We start from the raw sequence: 20,083 nt of genomic DNA, 5'->3' as shown, positions 1-20,083 counted from the left end.
CACACACACACACACACACACACACACACACACACACACACACACACACACACACACACATACCCCCAGTTCTTGGGTTTTAGTGCCCCAGGTGTCCCCAGAATTACTGGCTCATGAATGCCATAAATTTGCTTTTTAATGAAGAACCAATACTTTGAATGTCTCACGTCTCCTTTTCCTTCAACAAGAAATGTTTTGAATTATTCTTTATTTTTCACACCTCTAAACTTTTAGGATTTGAAAACGTCTTCAAAAAATAACTATTTTCATGCTTTGCGTAGGCTATGCCCTCAATAATCATATCAATAACAGTGCCCCTTTGTTCTTCAAAAAAAGGTTTTTAAAAAATGTATATTTTGAAAACGTTCCGAAATGTGATTTAACAGCAACACCTCTGGTATAACTGTATATTGTGAGAGGTATGCACTGCAACAGGAGAACCACTGAATAGATTGTGATTCACAGCCCTGGAGAAACCATTTGATGCCTCCTTTGTCTTGGATAAGACCAAGCCTCAAATCTCCTTTCACTTTCTGATGTTTTGGAATAAAGTAAGAGTTATCCGAAATGCCAACTGTTCGTTTTCGAGATACTTAAACAATCTTTCCCTTGTCATGTACAATTTTTACCAGTCAGATGTTTTTTAGACTTTCACTATCTGAGCTTAGCTAAGTGTCCCACTTCCTCTTAAAACCCAAGTGATGTCCTATCCAACTTTCTTTTATTTTTTGTCGTTGCAAATTCTGCTCAATCATCAGGTATAGCCATTTTCCAGCCATGTTCAATTGCTCAGTGAGATCTCTTTAAACCTCATTTAAACCTGTGTCTGAGTGGCTTAAATTTACCCCACTTATGTTGAAAGTGCCTGCGATTTAAACAAGACGCAATCCTGGACCAGCATTAAACGGTTTAACTGTGTTATTCCTCGACTATAGGAGGAAAAAAAGGGCCCCTTGATTAACTAAACCCTCTCAAATGTGATGGCCGTGGTGTAATTAGTCCGGTGCGGAGTTAAACGTAGGTTTTAAAGCAGCCACTCATCCCCATGGCCTTTATCTTCTCTTCCTTCTCTTCCTCCTCTCCTCCCTCTCGGAGAATACGGTCTCCCCTGTGAAGGAAGGTTTCCGCTGGACCACACTGTGGGACTTTGTGGTCTTGGCTTAGCCTTGTATCTGTGTAGTCACTCTGCGAAATGGGCTTGTCACAGGGACCTAAAACCTCCATTAAAAGTTGGAGCCTATAATAGGTATTAAAAAGCTGTGGGAACACAAAGAGGAGGACCAATTTTCATTAACATATGAAGCACTTATTAACTTTGATCGGAGTGCGGTGAAGTAGCAAAGCCGCTTAAAGGCGCAAAGGTCAAGAAGTTGAATGGCACCAGAGTCGTACCCTTCTGCCTTACCTTTGCAGAAAAGGCAGGGCCTCCTTCAGATAACTGGTGGGAGCACCTTGACGCCCCAGCGAGACTTGACTTGGTCGTGACTGAGACTCTTCACACAATTCATAGGGCCATGGTTGGTTGACTCTGGAACCTGTGCATTCTTCTGTTCCTGTCCTGCACCTGTTATTGATGACCTTTTGTTTACGTCTTTTAACCAGGAAAAGACCCTTGAGGTCAGAAACCTGTTTTGCGAGGGGGACCTTTTGCGAGGGGGACGTTTGCTGGTTCTATGTGCGGTGTGTAGTGAAGATACGCCGACACACCATACTATGTCGTCACCTTGTCTTTTGACAGCTGCTTGGGGCACTTGAGTCTTATTAAGTCAGCTGTCGTGTCTGTTTGGCAGCAGGCGTCATACATTTTTGTTGTTGTTGTTGCGTGGTCCAATGTTTTTGTTTTTGTACTTTTACCCCTTTTTCGTGATATTCTATTGGTAGTTACAGTCTTGTCTCATTGTTGCAACTCCCGCACGGACTCGGGAGAGGTGAAGGTCGGGAGCTGTGCGTCCTCCGAAATACGACCCAAGTAAGCCCCAGCTTCTTGACACAATGCCCATCTAACCCGGAAAGCAGCCACACCAATGTGTCGGAGGAAACACCGTACACCTGGCGACCGTGTCAACGTGTACTGTTCCTGGCCCGCGACAGGAGTCTTTAGAGCGCGATGGGACGTGGACATCCCTGCCTGCCAAACCTTCCCCTAACCCGGATGACGCTGGGTCAATTGTGTGCCGCCCCATGGGTCTCTCGGTCGCGGTCGGCTGCAGCAGAGCCTGGACTTGAACCAGAATCTCTAGTGGCACAGCTAGCACTGAGATGCAGTGCCTTAGACCACTGCACCACTCGGGAGGCCTGCGTCGTCCAATGTTTTAACAAAGAATGAGTCTATTCTTTTCCAGAATCCCTTTCCCTTAAAGACATTCTTATTCAGAATGTCATGTATGTAATCTGTGTTTCTGCAAACTGTCTAAGCGTTCCACTTTGTGGACACCTTCAACTACTTGGAGAGTGTCACTCTTCAGTTTTACCCATGCCTACTCATCTACTATGAAATGATAGAGAGGCTCTTGTCTGTCAGTGACACCACATGTCATAATGGCTCTGAAACATACATTGGTGTGAAATGAAGTAGCCAGCTAGAATAGAACAGGGAAGCTCTGTGAGAGGAGAGCATGTGAACCAACATTCAGTTAGAGAGAGGGCTTCTACCCATGAGCACTCTGGACAAACCACACACACCCCCACCTTCCACACCCCTGCAGAAACAACCTTGGAGTTTAAAGAATCTCTTCTCAAACAACGTCCTGTGCACGGTCCACCTGCTAGTGAACTGAACGCAGAGGCAGGATTTATACTCTGTTGTCACTCCCAGAGCCATAATTGTGAGAAAGATGCCATTTTATTTACAGAGTGGCATCACTTTTACTGAAATTGTGAAATTTCACCTTGTTCTTGTACCCCTTTTTATTGTTGTGGAAATATGAGTGGGAAGGGGATGGGGGATGGATGTGAAGTTTTGGCACAAGCTGCTCTGTGTGTGTGTGTGTGTGTGTGTGTGTGTGTGTGTGTGTGTGTGTGTGTGTGTGTGTGTGTGTGTGTGTGTGTGTGTGTGTGTGTGTGTGTGTGTGTGTGTGTGTGTGTGTGTGTGTGTGTGTGTGTGTGTGTGTGTGTGTGTGTGTGCGTGCGTGTGAGATTCGCCTATTTACTGATGATGAAAAGCCACTTTAATGTACATAGATTGTTATTGATTACATGTGATTCTGATGGTAGTAAAGTGCATACAGTGACCATATGACATGCATGTAATTGCATTTGTAAGAATGAGACGATTGCATTTTTTTCCCCAATCACCGGTAATAGACCCAAATTATGGCATCACAATGCAGTCATACACAGTTTACTTTCTCACAGTTGAAGGGGACCTGAATATCTGGTAGGATGCTCATTGTGGTAAATTCAAAATCACATTGACCTTCGATTTGACCTTTCAATGGCTAATCTGAATCCTAGTCAGTCAGAGACGTATAGCAGCAAACACGAAGTGGCAGAATTCACTCTTTGTGCCATTCAGAAATAATCAGGATCCACCAACAGAACACATTATTTGGGGGCCACAGCTGCCTGGAATCTGGAATGGTAACTGTGGCATTTTAATGCACAGTTGATTCTGAGGAATATGGGAAATGCTAATTTGTGGCACGATAAGATGAATCGAGACATCCCTTTAGCCCCATTTGACTCAGTGGAGGAAATGAATCATGAATGTTTGTTAAGTATGACAATCTAACGGGGCCAGATCTACATGCTCCCAGACTGGAGAGAGAGGGAGATAAAACCCGGCGCAGACGCCCAGGAAAACTGCCAGATTCTGTAATGATGGGAATTTATTGGCAGTTAAAGAGACAGTGGCAAGGCTTATTCACTAATAAGCTCCCTCCATTGGAGAGCTCCACTGCATAGTGTTGGTGGGGGGGGTTTGCCCTTATCTCTGTAAGATGTATGATGTATTCTCTGTAATGGTTCTTCTGAGAGCAGAGACAGAAGTCTTACAGCTATGCTTGACTTTGGTGGAGACAGTGTCTTTTTGGAATGGCTGATCACGACACGGTATTTACTGTATCAACAACCTCCTTTAAACACGAATGACCTTCTGTCTTTTGCCTTTGACTAGATTTAGCTAGTTTATCTTCATTAGAAAGCGATGTGATCTTGATAGCAGTTTGGTTATCATGACAACCTTGAGACTAACGTAGATCTATGGTCGAACCCAATCCTAAATCCTAACCTTGACCTAACGCTTCCTAAGGTGGTTTAAACATACAGTAACCATCTGCTTTACTGACATCATTCAAACATCATCATTCTCCATGCTACAATAAGACCTTGTAGAGGGAGTAGCAACCTGTCTGTTGGCTGGCTGGCCAGATTAGGCGGCTCTGAGCTCCTTAAAGTCGCACGCGAACCAGATTGACATTTTCAAGGGCTTCCTTGGCAGAGACAATGCTAAAAGGGAGAGAAAAAGCCAATATGACTTTGTTCCTACCTTGCTGGAGGAGTTGTTTGTGTAAATCGCCTATACGCTTATTGACCTGGATGTGTGGCACCCGACTGTGTGTGACTGTGATTTGGCTGGAGAGGCTGTCCTTTGATGAAGCAGCGATAGGGAGGCCTGATTCTAACAGCTCACTGACACATGCCTGCAAACTCTGCCCTAACATACAATGTGCTCTGTACCCTACCCCATGCTACCCTATCCTACCCTACCCCATGCTAACCTACCCCATGCCCCCTTTCCCTACCCCATGCTCCCCTACCTCATGCTCCCCTGCCCCATGCAACCCTACCCTACCCCATGCCACCCTACCCCATTCTACCCCATCCTACCCTACCCCATGCTACCCTATTCTACCCTACCCCATTCTACCCTACCCTACCACATGCCCCCTTTCCCTACCCAATACTCCCCTACCCCATGCTACCCTACCCCATGCAACCCTACCCTACCCCATGCTACCCTACCCTACTCCATCCTACCCTACCCCATGCTACCCCAACCTACCCTGTACTACCCTACCCCATAATACCCCACCCTATCCCATAACCCCCACCCTACCCCATACTACCCTACCCTACACCATGCCAACCCACCCTACCCCATAATACTCTACCCTACCCCATAAAACCCTACCCTACCCCATTCTACCCTACCCTACACCATGATACACTACCCTACCCCATTCTACCCTACCCTACCCATGCTATCCCATGCTACCCCACCCCATACTACCCCATACTACCCTACCCTACCCCATACTACCCTACCCTAACCCCATGCTAAATTACCCTACCACATACTACCTAACCCTACCCCATACTAGCCTACCCTACCGCATGCTACCCTACCCTACCGCTTGCTACCCCACCCCAAGCTACCCCATGCTACAACACCCCATACTACCCCATTCTACCCTATCCCATGCCACCCTACCCCATACCACCCTACCCCATACTACCCTACCCTACCCCATTCTACCCAACCTACCCCATTCCACCCTATCCTACCCCATACTACCTTACCCCATGCCACCGTACCCCATACTACCCTACCCTACCCCATTCTACCCTACCCCATACTACCCTACCCCATTCTACCCTACCCCATTCTACCCTAACCTACCCCATGCTACCCTACCATCCCCCTTTCCACCCTACCCTACCCCATTCTACCCTACCCTACCCCATGCTACCTTACCCCATACTACCCTACCCCATGCTACCCTACCATACCCCATTCTAACCTACCCCATTCTACCCTACCCTTCCCCATTCTAACCTACCCTACCTCATTCTACCCTACCCTACCCCATTCTAACCTACCCTACCCCATTCTACCCTATACTACCCCATTCTACCCTACCCCATTCTACCCTACCCTACCCCATTCTACCCTACCCTACCCCATTCTACCCTAACCTACCTCATGCTACCCTACCCCATGCTACCCTACCATACCCCATTCTACCCTACCCTACCCCATTCTGCCCTACCCTACCCCATGCTACCTTACCCCATACTACCCTACCGCATGCTACCCTACCCTACCGCTTGCTACCCCACCCCAAGCTACCCCATGCTACAACACCCCATACTACCCCATTCTACCCTATCCCATGCCACCCTACCCCATACCACCCTACCCCATACTACCCTACCCTACCCCATTCTACCCAACCTACCCCATTCCACCCTATCCTACCCCATACTACCTTACCCCATGCCACCGTACCCCATACTACCCTACCCTACCCCATTCTACCCTACCCCATACTACCCTACCCCATTCTACCCTACCCCATTCTACCCTAACCTACCCCATGCTACCCTACCATCCCCCTTTCCACCCTACCCTACCCCATTCTGCCCTACCCTACCCCATGCTACCTTACCCCATACTACCCTACCCCATGCTACCCTACCATACCCCATTCTAACCTACCCCATTCTACCCTACCCTTCCCCATTCTAACCTACCCTACCTCATTCTACCCTACCCTACCCCATTCTAACCTACCCTACCCCATTCTACCCTATACTACCCCATTCTACCCTACCCCATTCTACCCTACCCTACCCCATTCTACCCTACCCTACCCCATTCTACCCTAACCTACCTCATGCTACCCTACCCCATGCTACCCTACCATACCCCATTCTACCCTACCCTACCCCATTCTGCCCTACCCTACCCCATGCTACCTTACCCCATACTACCCTACCCCATGCTACCCTACCATACCCCATTCTAACCTACCCCATTCTACCCTACCCTACCCCATTCTACCCTACCCCATTCTACCCTACCCTACCCCATTCTAACCTACCCTACCCCATTCTACCCTATACTACCCCATTCTACCCTACCCCATTCTACCCTACCCTACCCCATTCTACCCTACCCTACCCCATTCTACCCTAACGTACCTCATGCTACCCTACCCCATGCTACCCTACCATACCCCATTCTACCCTACCCTACCCCATGCTACCCTACCATACCCCATTCTACCCTACCCTACCCCATTCTACCCTACCATACCCCATTCTACCCTACCATACCCCATTCTACCCTACCATACCCCATTCTACCCTACCATACCCCATTCTACCCTACCCTACCCCATGCTACCCTACCATACCCCATTCTACCCTACCCTACCCCATTCTACCCTACCATACCCCATTCTACCCTACCATACCCCATTCTACCCTACCATACCCCATTCTACCCTACCCTACCTCATACTCTTCACTTCACCTTTTTCCATTCTCACTCTCAGATACATTCTTTTTCTCATTCACCCCTAAATGTCTTCATTTAATTGCACAAGGAAAGGGATTTTAGCCAGCGGTAGGTTATTGTGACATAGACTATAATGTAGATCATTGACAATCTGTATCCTTTGATAACACGGCAAGAAAGCAGTGCTATCAAACACAGCCCCCTCTGAATGAAACAGAATGCTTTAATAGTCTGTTCGTATGGCAAAAAGGTTTTGAGATAGCTCATGCACATTGAAATCACGAAGAGGCTGTATGTATCCCTGTATCTTTATCATACTGTAGCCTGCATACTGCTACAACATGTTCCTCCTCGCTGGTTTCCCGTGCGACATTCGCTAGAGAGGAAACTTCATCAAGCCCAGTGCTTGCCTGTGACATTGTTCATCTCTGTGAGGTTGCCTGGGCGATTGTGTTTAAAATGCATTGCAAACGGTGGTTAGGTAGAAGGCAGCAGGGAATCTGTAATCACTGCTTAATTAAGGAATCATCTTGTAGCTTCATTTCCTGAGCTGTAATTAAACACTTCCAATACGTTTCATTGCAGGGCTTAACATGTTCGCCTGAGATCAAGGTACTGCCTTTAATGTTATCTCACCCGGCTTCTTTAAACTCGCTCCACTGAAAGGAACTGTTGATATTCGCCCTTTGTTATCCTCGTCATAACGCCTAGTGATCCCCAGTATGCTAAAGAGCGTCTCCAGCTAACTGTACTCCAGGCCCCCAACAGTAAATAGCGAGGCGGATTGAGAGAGTGGGCTCACTGATAATACCTACTGGGAAGGAAGGAAAGGGGGAGAATTTCGCCATCCCAAGCAGACACTTGCATAAGCTAAACTGGGTCACTGTGACCTCATGTTACTGTTCGTAGGACAGTGCTGCAGGCTTCCTTCACTTGGACTTTTTTTTCTCTCTCACACAGAGAGGCAGGAAGCTGCTATCCTTTTGGCAGTGTCTGCTGCCTTCTTTGAAGTGAGCCATGTCTGTAGAAAGCCAAACAAGCGTAGTGAGTGTCGGTTGATCTGAAGATGAACCCAGGATGGACACAATGTTAAGGCCTTATTCTGGACTGTATAGACGTGTCCGATATGACACTCTATTTACCTTATAGTACACTACTTTTAGCCAGAGCCAGTAGTAGTAGTAGTCACAGTACCTAAATCCATCCCTCTGCTTCCTTCTTCGATGAAGTCTAAATATAACCCATCAACGCCCTTGGACGTACTCTGTAGGTTTAACACATCAAGGCAACGGAAAAGATGATGTGACCAGATAGAACTAAGTGTCCCCTCCACTAAGGACAAGCCTACCACCAGCAGTACAGCTCAGAGACTGTAGACAGGGCTGGGGACATTTTTACATTCTAATCATTTTGCAGGCGGTCTTATCCAACAGTCTCCCCCCACTGTGCTAGTGTTTTTAGCCACATATATTGGGTTTAGAGCAAGACAAGGGGTTTGATATAGAACAACTTAATTATCTGGGTCTATATAGTGGACTTGGACATGCAAAACAGAAGAGGTTTTCAAGGAAAATCTACGGTGCTGGTAAGTAGCATTCCCATCACAGTGGTTGCTGTGGCTGTGTAGTGCTGTATGTTCAACAATGCATTTAAATATCCCCCCCCCCCCCCATCTCCTTCTCTCCTCTCTCCCTGTCTAGCTCTCTCCCTCTCTCTCTTTCTGAGCCTCAGCCCTGAGACTGTAAATCTGCTAGAACACACATTCTCCCTCCCCCACAATAGATCAAACAGTAATAAATAGCCACCTTCCTCTCTCTCTCACTCTCTTTTTTCTTGCTCTCCCAACTTTTTTGCTCCTCCTTCCTTCCTGCTAAACATGGGCTTCCTCCTGTATGGTAACTCCTGGGAACTCTGCTAGATAACAGTGTTACAGCTGCACCAGCCTCTGGTCCCACAGTTACACACACGTGATACTTCTTGCAATTCAATGCATTGTACTGGACTATTACATAGTAACAATAAGACCATGTATTCAAAGCTGGGGTGACATTGAGTAATGTTAAGAAAATTGTATATATAGCTAACATAACCATTTATTTATTGTTTTGAGCCATAGACCTTTAACATGAGTTACAGTACCTTCAAAAAGTTTTCATATCCCTTGACTTTTTCCACATTTTGTTGTATTATAGCCTGGATGTAATATTTATTAAACTGAGAGTTTGTGTCACTGGCCACACAATACCCAAAATTAATTAATAATGAAAGCTGAAATGTTGAGTCAATAAGTATTCAACCCCTTTGTTATGGCAAGCCTAAATAAGTTCAGGAGTAAAAATGTGCTTAACAAGTCACATAACAAGTTGAATGGACTCACTCTGTGTGCAATAATAGTGTATAACATGAGTTTTGAATGACGACATCGTCTCTGTACCCCACATACACAATTATCTGTAAGGCCCCTCAGTTGAGCAGTGAATTTCAAACACAGATTCAACCACAAATACGAGAGATTTTTTCCAATGCCTCGCAAAGAACGGCACATATTGGTAGATGGGTAAAAATTAAAAAAGCATCCCTTTGAGCATGGTGAAATTATGAATGACACTTTGGATGGTTTATCAATACACCTAGTTACTACAAAGATAGTGACATCCTTCCTAACTCCGAGAGGAAGGAAACCGCTCAGGGATTTCACCATGAGGCCAATGGTGACATTAAAACAGTTTAAAGGCTGTGATAGGGAGGATGGATCAACAACATTGTAGTTACTTCACAATGCTAACGTAAATAACAGAGTGAAAAGAAGGAAGACTGTACAGAATACATATATTCCAAAACATTCATTCTGTTTGTAATAATTAAAGTAAAACTGCAAAAAAATTGGCAAAGAAATGAACTCTATGTCCTGAATATAAAGCGTAATGTTTTGAAAAATCCAACACAACACATCACTGAGTGCCATTCTTCTTATTTTCAAGCATGGTGATGGCTGCATCATGTTATGGGTATGCTTGTCATCGGTAGCGCTGAGCAATTCATCTAAATGTTGGTTCTTTTTTGTTTTTTAAACAACTAATTTATGGACATTGGTTCAATTATTTGAGTTCCATTTCATTCATTTTTTTTCTTTCTGTGAGCTCAATGCGCTTCAGTTTCTGTAGAGATAAATCAGATCATGCCCGAACTGTGCGATGTAGTAGGGAGTTGTAGTTTCCAACAGGATAATGGTGTACATAGTTTAGCACAGATAACTTGATAATTACCCACAATTACCATAATCCATTGCGCTCCTACGTGTCCGGTCTGTTTCTTCTTGTACGCCTGCTATATAAGAGACAGAAGAATGCTCGATTCAGGTGGGATACTTAGAGAGCAGTTGCTTCGAGAGGTATCTCTACCTGAAAATACATGTTCTAAGTAATTGGTAGTTGGTATTCGGCAGTCATAAAAGGATGCTTTATTTACTTTGAAGAACAAGTAAAATAGTGTTTTTGTCAGACAGCATAGGCAGCAGCTCTATAGAGATGAGATGACTTGGAATGAAATAATAAAGTCATTGAATAAAACAAATGTAATATACACAACAACTCAAATATTTGATTGAAGTAAAGCCATTTTAATAACTGAAGCAGTAATGAGCAGTCACTACCATCATGCGACTCGGATGAATAGTTTTATTCTTTGTTGTTACCGCATTCAACCTCCATAATGCATAGTGCATTTCATGTTACAAAAAATGTATTGAAAACATCATCGAAAATCGTGATTGTTTTTTGAAAAATCGAACCAAAACCGAATCGACCTCAAAAAGAACTAATCGTTCAGCACTAGTCATCTACAAAGGCCAGGGAGGTTTTAGGATAGAAATATATGGAATAGAGCTAAGCCCAGGCAAAATCCTAGAGGAAAACCTGGTTCAGTCTGCTTTCCATCAGCCACTGGGAGACAAATGTATCTTTCAGCAGGGCAATCACCTAAAACACAAGACCAAATCTACACTGGAGTTGCTTACCAAGAGGACAGTGAATGGCCTGTAGTAGTTATGGTTTTGACTAAAATCGGCTTGAAAATCTATGGCAAGAATGGCTGTCTAGCAATAATGAACAACCAGCTTGACAGAGCTTGAAGAAACGTTTTAAGAATAATGAGCAAATATCATAGAATCCAGGTGTGCAAAGCTCTTAGAGACGTACCCAGAAAGACTCACAGCTGTAATGGCTGCCAAAGGTGATTCTAACATGTATTGACTTTGGGGTGTGAATACTTATGTAAATGAGACATTGCTCTAATTCATTATTGACTTCAGGCTGCAACACAACAACATGTGGAAGTCCACAGGTATGAATACTTTCTGAAGGCCCTGATAACAGTTGTTTAAACTCTATTATATGGGTGCTCCTCGATCAAACGTGGTCTGGCAACAATATGATTCAACTGTGAGTGATGTCACTAAACATGACCAATCTGTGTGTCCCATGTCCCCGTCTGTCTACAGGTGAAGAAGATGGCAGTGGAGAAGCAGGGGAGTCAGACATGGACGGGCAGTGTGAGAAGACCAGACACCCAGCTATAGGACCAGAGGATTGGGATGGACCAAGTAAGTCTACGTCATTTCTCTCTCTCTCTGATGGTTGTCGTCTGGTTGTCCTGCAGAAATCTGACATCCCTCAACCAGAAAGCCATATTTCAACCAGGAAGTGACTTTTTTTAATGACATCTAATGACATATTTTGCCCGCTGGGAATGGAATGCCCCTACTAGAGAGGGAAAGAGCAAAGCACATGAGATATAAACCGCAAAAGTCTCTAAAGTTGGGATAAAATGTGGTTTCTAACAACAATAGATGAAAAACTGGGAAAAGTGATGTGGGGAGCTGAATGAGTATATTATCATTAATATAAGTTAACTTACCAGTGTTGAATGGGTGGGTGAAATTGCTTTGCTCTTAATCTTATGGTATATGTGCTTGAACATAGAATGAAACCCCGAAAGAAAGCTTAGAATTAAAAAAATGTACTATATTTATTTTCTCTTTGAACATCTCATTTTACCATGCAGACTCCCCTTGCTGTTCTTCACAAGAGTTTCGAAAAAATGGTTGTATCTTGTTTTTTTTGTTCGTCTTAAAAGTCACTTCATCAAAGTGATGGATAATACGTGGAACAAGATAGCAACACAGCAATTACTGTTGAGGGTGTTACATTCACATTGCTGAACACACAAAATATGATTCCCTTCTAATGCATATGACCTTAAGAATTTATTGCAGCAGGTACATACGTTTATAGAAGTGGGATTTGGACAAGTTATGCTGGTGCTGAAGCCCCCTGCGGTGTGTATTTTATACTGACAGTGAATCAGTGTTATCGGCCCCTATCAGATAATGCATTTATCATTAAATTTTACATTTGCATTTAAATCTGAGGAAGGAAATGAGCATTGCTGGTTAAAGATTAGAGAGGCTGACAGTAATAAAACATCACTGTGATCAGTCAGGAGACAGGGCTGAGGGGGTCAGCGCTCAACTATGGGGGCCACCATGACAAAAAGACAGCAGGCATCACATGACGAAGAGAAGGCCCTTTGGGCCGGGGGAAAACGCTGAGCTTAAAAATACTGCTGTCTTTGAAAGGGAGATAGGATGGGATGGGAGCTCTGACTGGCTGTAATTATTCACCGATCTCTCTCTGTCTCTATTCTCTCTCTCTCTCTCTCTCTCTCTCTGTCCTTAGCCGTCAGAATATTGAGAATTACAGACTCATAACAGAACACTGACTGCTGGACTGACTGGGGGTTGGGGGTGTTCAATACGGAGAAAACGTTTCTCCTACCTAACTGAACTACCTGACTGAACTTGTCCAATACTAATAGAGATTTCAGTTTACCGTTGGCAAACATTTTGATACAGTGTGCCCTAATGAACATGACCCTGTATTGTCTGCCTCATACTGCCTCATACTCATTCTTTCAAACTCTAACTCCAGAAACATGACTTCAGATGAGATAGCAGTATTGTCTCACGGAACCCTCTTACATACAGGCATGTATCTATCTACCTGGTCAAAGCCCCAAGGACCCATACTCATATAAGTTAGTATATCATCATTACTACACTTAAGGTGCACTCCCTCAGTTCCAGGTAGTCTCATTAGTATTTCTTTACATCCTTTATGATCTACTAGTCCATGAGAGAGACATAGTTTCAGAGCCGGATGTGGCTGGCACTCCCTCTGTTGTCTTTGTGGGCAGTGGGCGAGAAAGGAATCTTAGAGCATAATAATGCCATTCACTATCCCATCACGCCTGCCATGAAAGGTCATTTCCCTTTTTAATTTTTCCCATTGTGTTGGAAAAGTCAGATGGGCATGTTATAATTTGAATAAAGAGGGAAATCAGACAATCAGATACGAACATTTTGAAATTACATGGCTTCCTGTTCAAAGAGATTAAAAGCAAATGTATTTAGTTTGAGACTGTCTACGCTGTAATCTCTTTGTAAATGTTCAGATAGTGGTAGCATTCAAACTCTTTGTTATTTCTTGGCTTAAGTTTAAGCAGGTGCGATAAAGATCAGCACCGGATCATTTTGAATCACTCAGTGTGTGTCTGAATAGGATGTATAATGGCTGTTGCGTCCTCACCTGTCTTTGGTGCTCCTATTCAACCACCCTGGACATTTTCCTCTGTCGATAAAATGACTAAAGCAGCTAACAGTACATTCTCTAATTGATCTTTTCATCTTTATGTACCGTGTAAGTGTTGTAATATAGTCGTTTAGAAGACTCTTTTATCCAAAGTTACTTACAGAACAGTTGACACGGACAGTGACACGTTTATGTGGCCCTTGTAGGAATCGAACCCACAACATTGGTGTTTCCAGCACCATGCGAAACCCACAGCCATTGGAACTACTACTTTTCCAGTGTTCCTTCCTGTATAGTATGACAGTAGAACCATGTGACTCATTAATCTGATGGGTGTTCTGCCTCTGAAGTCAGTTCTCTCATAGAACAGAGAACACCCAGGGAGTTCTCAATATAACCATGTCATCCCTGAAGCAATCAGCACAGAGATCTGCTGTTTCATGTTCATTTGGCGTCATGGATATTTGAAATCCATGTATAATGATGGGAGATAACCCTGACTGTGAAGTACTGCTGTTCTTCACTCATTCCCATGGACTACTTTGTCTCCGATACAGATCTGTCGCTGATCCTCAAGGCTAAATGAGAGTGGTGGGTTTTAGCTAGCGTCAGCTTCTAATGAACTTCTGCACATTCTAATCTACTGGTCTGCTCTTATGAGACACACCCCCGTGAAAAGACAAGGAAACTCAGTTAGTTTCACAGGAGGCTCTCTCTCGTTGCTTCTCGTGTGGTTTTGTCTCGATACTGTACAGAGTAAAACGTTCTCCCTACGTTTGTAGGAATGCAGTTGTTAGCTTGGGCTTACATGGCTGATTAAGCAGACACTGTGATGTATATCTGTAAACATAATGTAATCTTCCATCTCATGTTAGCATGATACCATGTCATTGTACTGTTCAAATAAACTAAACAACACGCTGCCTCTATTTGTACTAAGTAAGATACATCTGACAAACAGTCTTACTTGAAGATAATGCGTCCAAGATTGCACCAGCAGCTGGGTGAGAAGGTTTGTGAAGGAAACAGGGGCAGGGAAGGAGAAGGGAGGAGAGCACTAAACACAAACAAGTGAGCGGAAGTGATGATCACCTTGCCCATAATTCTTTCTGCTTGACTGGTCCTGAACGGGCACAGCCCTGTCCACCTACCCTTCGCTCTGTGCCAGCTGGGCATGAGCCACGGTCGGACAGGTTGGGGTCAGCTGAAGGAGTGGCCCTCCGAGACGATGTCCGACGGTCAGACAGGAACAGAGCCCTCCCCTATCCTATCCCCTTCATCAAGTCATCAAAAGCTGCACGGCAAAACATGTCTGTCCTCAGATGAAGACTCCAGTAGTCTCACAGTTTTTACTCCAGCCCACCTTTGAGTGTGTGCCGATGGCGATGTTTCAGGTTTTATGCACATATGTCACGCGAGGAGAATTTGTAGAGCAGATGGCCACGATACCGTGGCAGGTGCCTCGACAAATGTTTGCCATCGCTGTGCTGCTATTTATATCACTGTGAAACACAGTCACAAATGTTTGAGGACGGAGGAACGGACAGAGGGACCGCTGGCCCTCTTTGTTGAGAGTCAGAATGAACCAAACGAATGAAACCAAAACAAACAGATTAGGGTTGACAGATGTAGGATCTTAATTTGAGTATACCGATCCTACATCGGTGTACTCCAGGCGATAATGACCTGAATGCCGATACAGTATAATACAGCAGATACAGTATAATACAGCAGATACAGTATAATACAGCAGATACAGTATAATACAGCAGATGCAGTATAATAGAGCAGATACAGTATAATACAGCAGATACAGTATAATACAGCAGATACAGTATAATACAGCAGATACAGTATAATACAGCAGATACAGTATAATACAGCAGATGCAGTATAATAGAGCAGATACAGTATAATACAGCAGATGCAGTGTAGTAGGATTGTTGTCCAAATGGGATATAAAAAAAGCTATGAATTCCCCCGTACACCTTCATGTTTGTGGCGACATAATTATAGCACACTATGAGGTAACTGTGAGACGACCCCAGTCCGCAGGCTGGGGCAGCACACTGCCTATACAGACCCTTGTCATCACACCTCTAGAAGACTCCATCCTGAACACACACACACTGTTAATTAGAGTTCTTCTGGCACCTGACAAGTTCTGCACGGCAACAGTGCATTTTTAATTCTGACTCTGAAGTCCATTAATTGAGGATGTGGTAAGGAAGGAGGGAGGAAGGGGTGCTGGAATGAAAGAAAGAGACAAACGGAGTGCACAGATTCAGATTAGGGCTGCAGAAGATGAGGGGTAAAAGGGATTTAATGCTAGGATGGATTAGAGAAATCCTTGTAACAATGTTAAATAATTATAGTTCCAGTCGAGATCAAAGCACCATTGATTGAACCCCTCAAGTCTTCAGCACACAGAGTCTTGGAAAGCAGAGATTGGTAAACTAGTGCTCAGACCACTCCGACTGCTCCGGTTAAATTGGATTGGAAATATTAGGATGTAGATGAATCCTTCAGGAGGAGTTTGCAGAGCTTTTGAATGCCGGAAATGTAGCTCGCAAAACCCATTTGAATGGTTTGATACAGATGTAGGATCTTAATTTGACCCAGTTTACTACAGCAGGAAAATAATCCTGCAGCAACAGAAAATGTGAATTATCATGGGATTAGAATTAATGGACATTATTGTAGGGGTTGATACGTTTTTCTTAAAGGAAAATCAAGTCTGACATTTCAAAATGGAAATTACAAACTTCAGAAGCCTTTTTAAACCTCAAATACATGACAAGTTTTACATTTCCTGCATTGCGGGACAATTCTCCTGCAACAGGGTATTAAAATGAAGATCATACGTCTGTAGAACTGCCTGTCTGGGCAGAATGATCATAAGACCAGGGTGTAGCAACCACCTTGTCTGTAGAACTGCCTGTCTGGGCAGAATGATCATAAGACCAGGGTGTAGCAACCACCTTGTCTGTAGAACTTCCTGTCTGGGCAGAATGATCATAAGACCAGGGTGTAGCAACCACCCCGTCTGTAGAACTGCCTGTCTGGGCAGAATGATCATAAGACCAGGGTGTAGCAACCACCTCACCTGTAGAACTGCCTGTCTGGGCAGAATGATCATAAGACCAGGGTGTAGCAACCACCTCACCTGTAGAACTGCCTGTCTGGGCAGAATGATCATAAGACCAGGGTGTAGCAACCACCTCATCGGATAGATACATACAGTACCTAAAGCATTTTAAGTAGACTTACAGACGTAGTCTGGACTTTTATTTCAGCAAAAACTGAGGAGACTCGTTCAAGTTGTTTATACATTTTTTCCTCAAATCAACATATTTGGACGTGCATCATAGCGATTCTCTCTCAAAGGGATGTTTTATCTTTCCCAGTGGTTTTATTCAAAGCTTTTTATCAAGTATTGGAAAAATAATGATGAGATTTCAGATGAAACTCTGAAGAACAGCTAGGAACTTTGGGAATGAAAACATGGAAACTAAACTGCAATCTCAGCACTCATTTTCACATCAAGGTTTTTCTGAAATTGTGGTGAACATCTAACCTGGTACTCCACACTGCAAAATAGAAACTTGCTATGCTCTCTCTACTTCACACTACATTCACTTCCTCACACACACACATACATGTGAAGCCTACACACACACGCACACACACACGCACACACACACACACACACACACACACACACACACACACACACCATGAAAATAATGTTTGATTGTGTTGATTAAATATGCAACGAGATTAGAGAAATCTCTTCACTCATATGCTGCAGTTCTTTCATGCAAATGTACTCACTGATCCGATATACTGTACTAAGAGGCTTTATGGCAAAACTTCATGGCTGTTAGTTATATCATCTAAAATAGGACTGAATTAAATTGCTGTTAATATCATTCTAGGTATTTTGAGTAATAGTTTTCTTATGTACAGTATGTTGGCTGCAACAGTGTCCTTAAAATAGTCAATAGATATAGATTCTATCGATTGTGTTATGGTGAGTGAATGAGGACCCAAAAGCGAACTAACTTAAACAGAGCTTCTTTAATAACCAAACATAGGTAGGCTCAGATAGACCGGCAGATTCCGACAGGACAGGACAAGGTTACAGCAAACATGACGATAGTCTGGCTCAGGCATGAAACACAACAAACAAGAATCCGACAAGGACAGGAACAGAAACAGAGAGAGATATAGGGACCTAATCAGAGGGAAAAAGGGAACAGGTGGGAAACGGGGTGAATGGGTAGTTAGAGGAGACAAGGAACAGCTGGGGGAAAGCGGGGGAGAAAAGGTAACCTAACAACGACCAGCAGAGGGAGACAGGGTGAAGGGAAAGGACAGAGACAAGACACAACATGACAGTACATGACAGTACCCCCCCACTCACCGAGCGCCTCCTGGCGCACTCGAGGAGGAAACCTGGCGGCAACGGAGGAAATCCTCGATCAGCGCACGGTCCAGCACGTCCCGAGAGGGAACCCAACTCCTCTCCTCAGGACCGTACCCCTCCCAATCTACGAGGTACTGGTGACCACGGCCCCGAGGACGCATGTCCAAAATTCTACGGACCCTGTAGATGGGTGCGCCCTCGACAAGGATGGGGGGGGGGGGGGAAGACGAGCGGGGGCGCGAAGGACGGGCTTGATGCAGGAGACATGGAAGACCGGGTGGACGCGACGAAGGTATCGCGGAAGAAGAAGTCGAACTGCGACAGGATTAATGACCCGAGAAATACGGAACGGACCAATGAACCGCGGGGTCAACTTGCGAGAAGCCGTCTTAAGGGGAAGGTTCTGAGTGGAGAGCCAAACTCTCTGACCGCGACAATATCTAGGACTCTTAGTTCTACGCTTATTAGCAGCCCTCACAGTCTGCGTCCTATAACGGCAAAGTGCAGACCTGACCCTCTTCCAGGTGCGCTCGCAACGTTGGACAAAAGCCTGAGCGGAGGGGACGCTGGACTCGGCGAACTGAGATGAGAACAGCGGAGGCTGGTACCCGAGGCTACTCTGAAAAGGAGATAGCCCGGTCGCAGACGAAGGAAGCGAGTTGTGGGCGTATTCTGCCCAGGGGAGCTGTTCTGACCAAGACGCAGGGTTACGAAAAGAAAGACTGCGTAAGATGCGACCAATAGTCTGATTGGCCCGTTCTGCTTGACCGTTAGACTGGGGGTGAAAGCCGGAAGAGAGACTGACGGAAGCCCCAATCAAACGGGAAAACTCCCTCCAAAATTGAGACGTGAATTGCGGACCTCTGTCCGAAACGACGTCTGACGGAAGGCCATGAATTCTGAAAACATTCTCGATGATGATTTGTGCCGTCTCTTTAGCAGAAGGAAGCTTAGCAAGGGGAATGAAATGAGCCGCCTTAGAGAACCTATCGACAACCGTAAGAATAACAGTCTTCCCCGCTGACGAAGGCAGTCCGGTGACAAAATCTAAGGCGATGTGAGACCACGGTCGAGAGGGAATAGGAAGCGGCCTGAGACGGCCGGCAGGAGGAGAGTTACCGGACTTAGTCTGCGCGCAGACCGAACAAGCAGCCACGAAACGACGCGTGTCATGCTCCCGGGTGGGCCACCAAAAACGCTGGCGAATGGAAGCAAGCGTACCCCGAACGCCAGGGTGGCCGGCTAACTTGGCAGAGTGAGCCCACTGAAGAACGGCCAGACGAGTAGGAACGGGAACGAAAAGAAGGTTCCTAGGACAAGCGCGCGGCGACGGAGTGTGAGTGAGCGCTTGTTTTACCTGCCTCTCAATTCCCCAGACAGTCAACCCGACAACACGCCCCTCAGGGAGAATCCCCTCGGGGTCAGTGGAGGCTACTGAAGAACTGAAGAGACGAGACAAAGCATCAGGCTTGGTGTTCTTAGAGCCCGGACGATAAGAAATCACGAACTCGAAACGAGCGAAAAACAGCGCCCAACGCGCCTGACGCGCATTAAGTCGTTTGGCAGAACGGATGTACTCAAGGTTCCTATGGTCAGTCCAAACGACAAAAGGAACGGTCGCCCCCTCCAACCACTGTCGCCATTCGCCTAGGGCTAACCGGATGGCGAGCAGTTCGCGGTTACCCACATCATAGTTACGTTCCGACGGCGACAGGCGATGAGAAAAATACGCGCATGGGTGGACCTTGTCGTCAGAGAGGGAGC

At 45.2% G+C, this 20,083-nt stretch overlaps 1 protein-coding gene across 1 annotated transcript in view; it reads left to right on the top strand.

Annotated features, from left to right (window-relative positions):
• LOC110511176 (zinc finger protein ZFPM2-like) overlaps positions 1–20,083 on the top strand; it is a 216,857-nt gene that overhangs the window by 89,992 nt on the left and 106,782 nt on the right. Inside the window, exon 3 of the mRNA XM_036971043.1 lies at positions 11,742–11,843. Coding sequence (XP_036826938.1) covers positions 11,742–11,843 — 102 coding nt within the window. The remainder of the gene's footprint in view (positions 1–11,741; positions 11,844–20,083) is intronic.

The sequence above is a fragment of the Oncorhynchus mykiss genome, chromosome 3, assembly GCF_013265735.2.
Source record: "Oncorhynchus mykiss isolate Arlee chromosome 3, USDA_OmykA_1.1, whole genome shotgun sequence".
Taxonomy (NCBI): Eukaryota; Metazoa; Chordata; class Actinopteri; order Salmoniformes; family Salmonidae; genus Oncorhynchus; species Oncorhynchus mykiss.
This window is presented reverse-complemented; position numbering and strand designations above follow the sequence as displayed.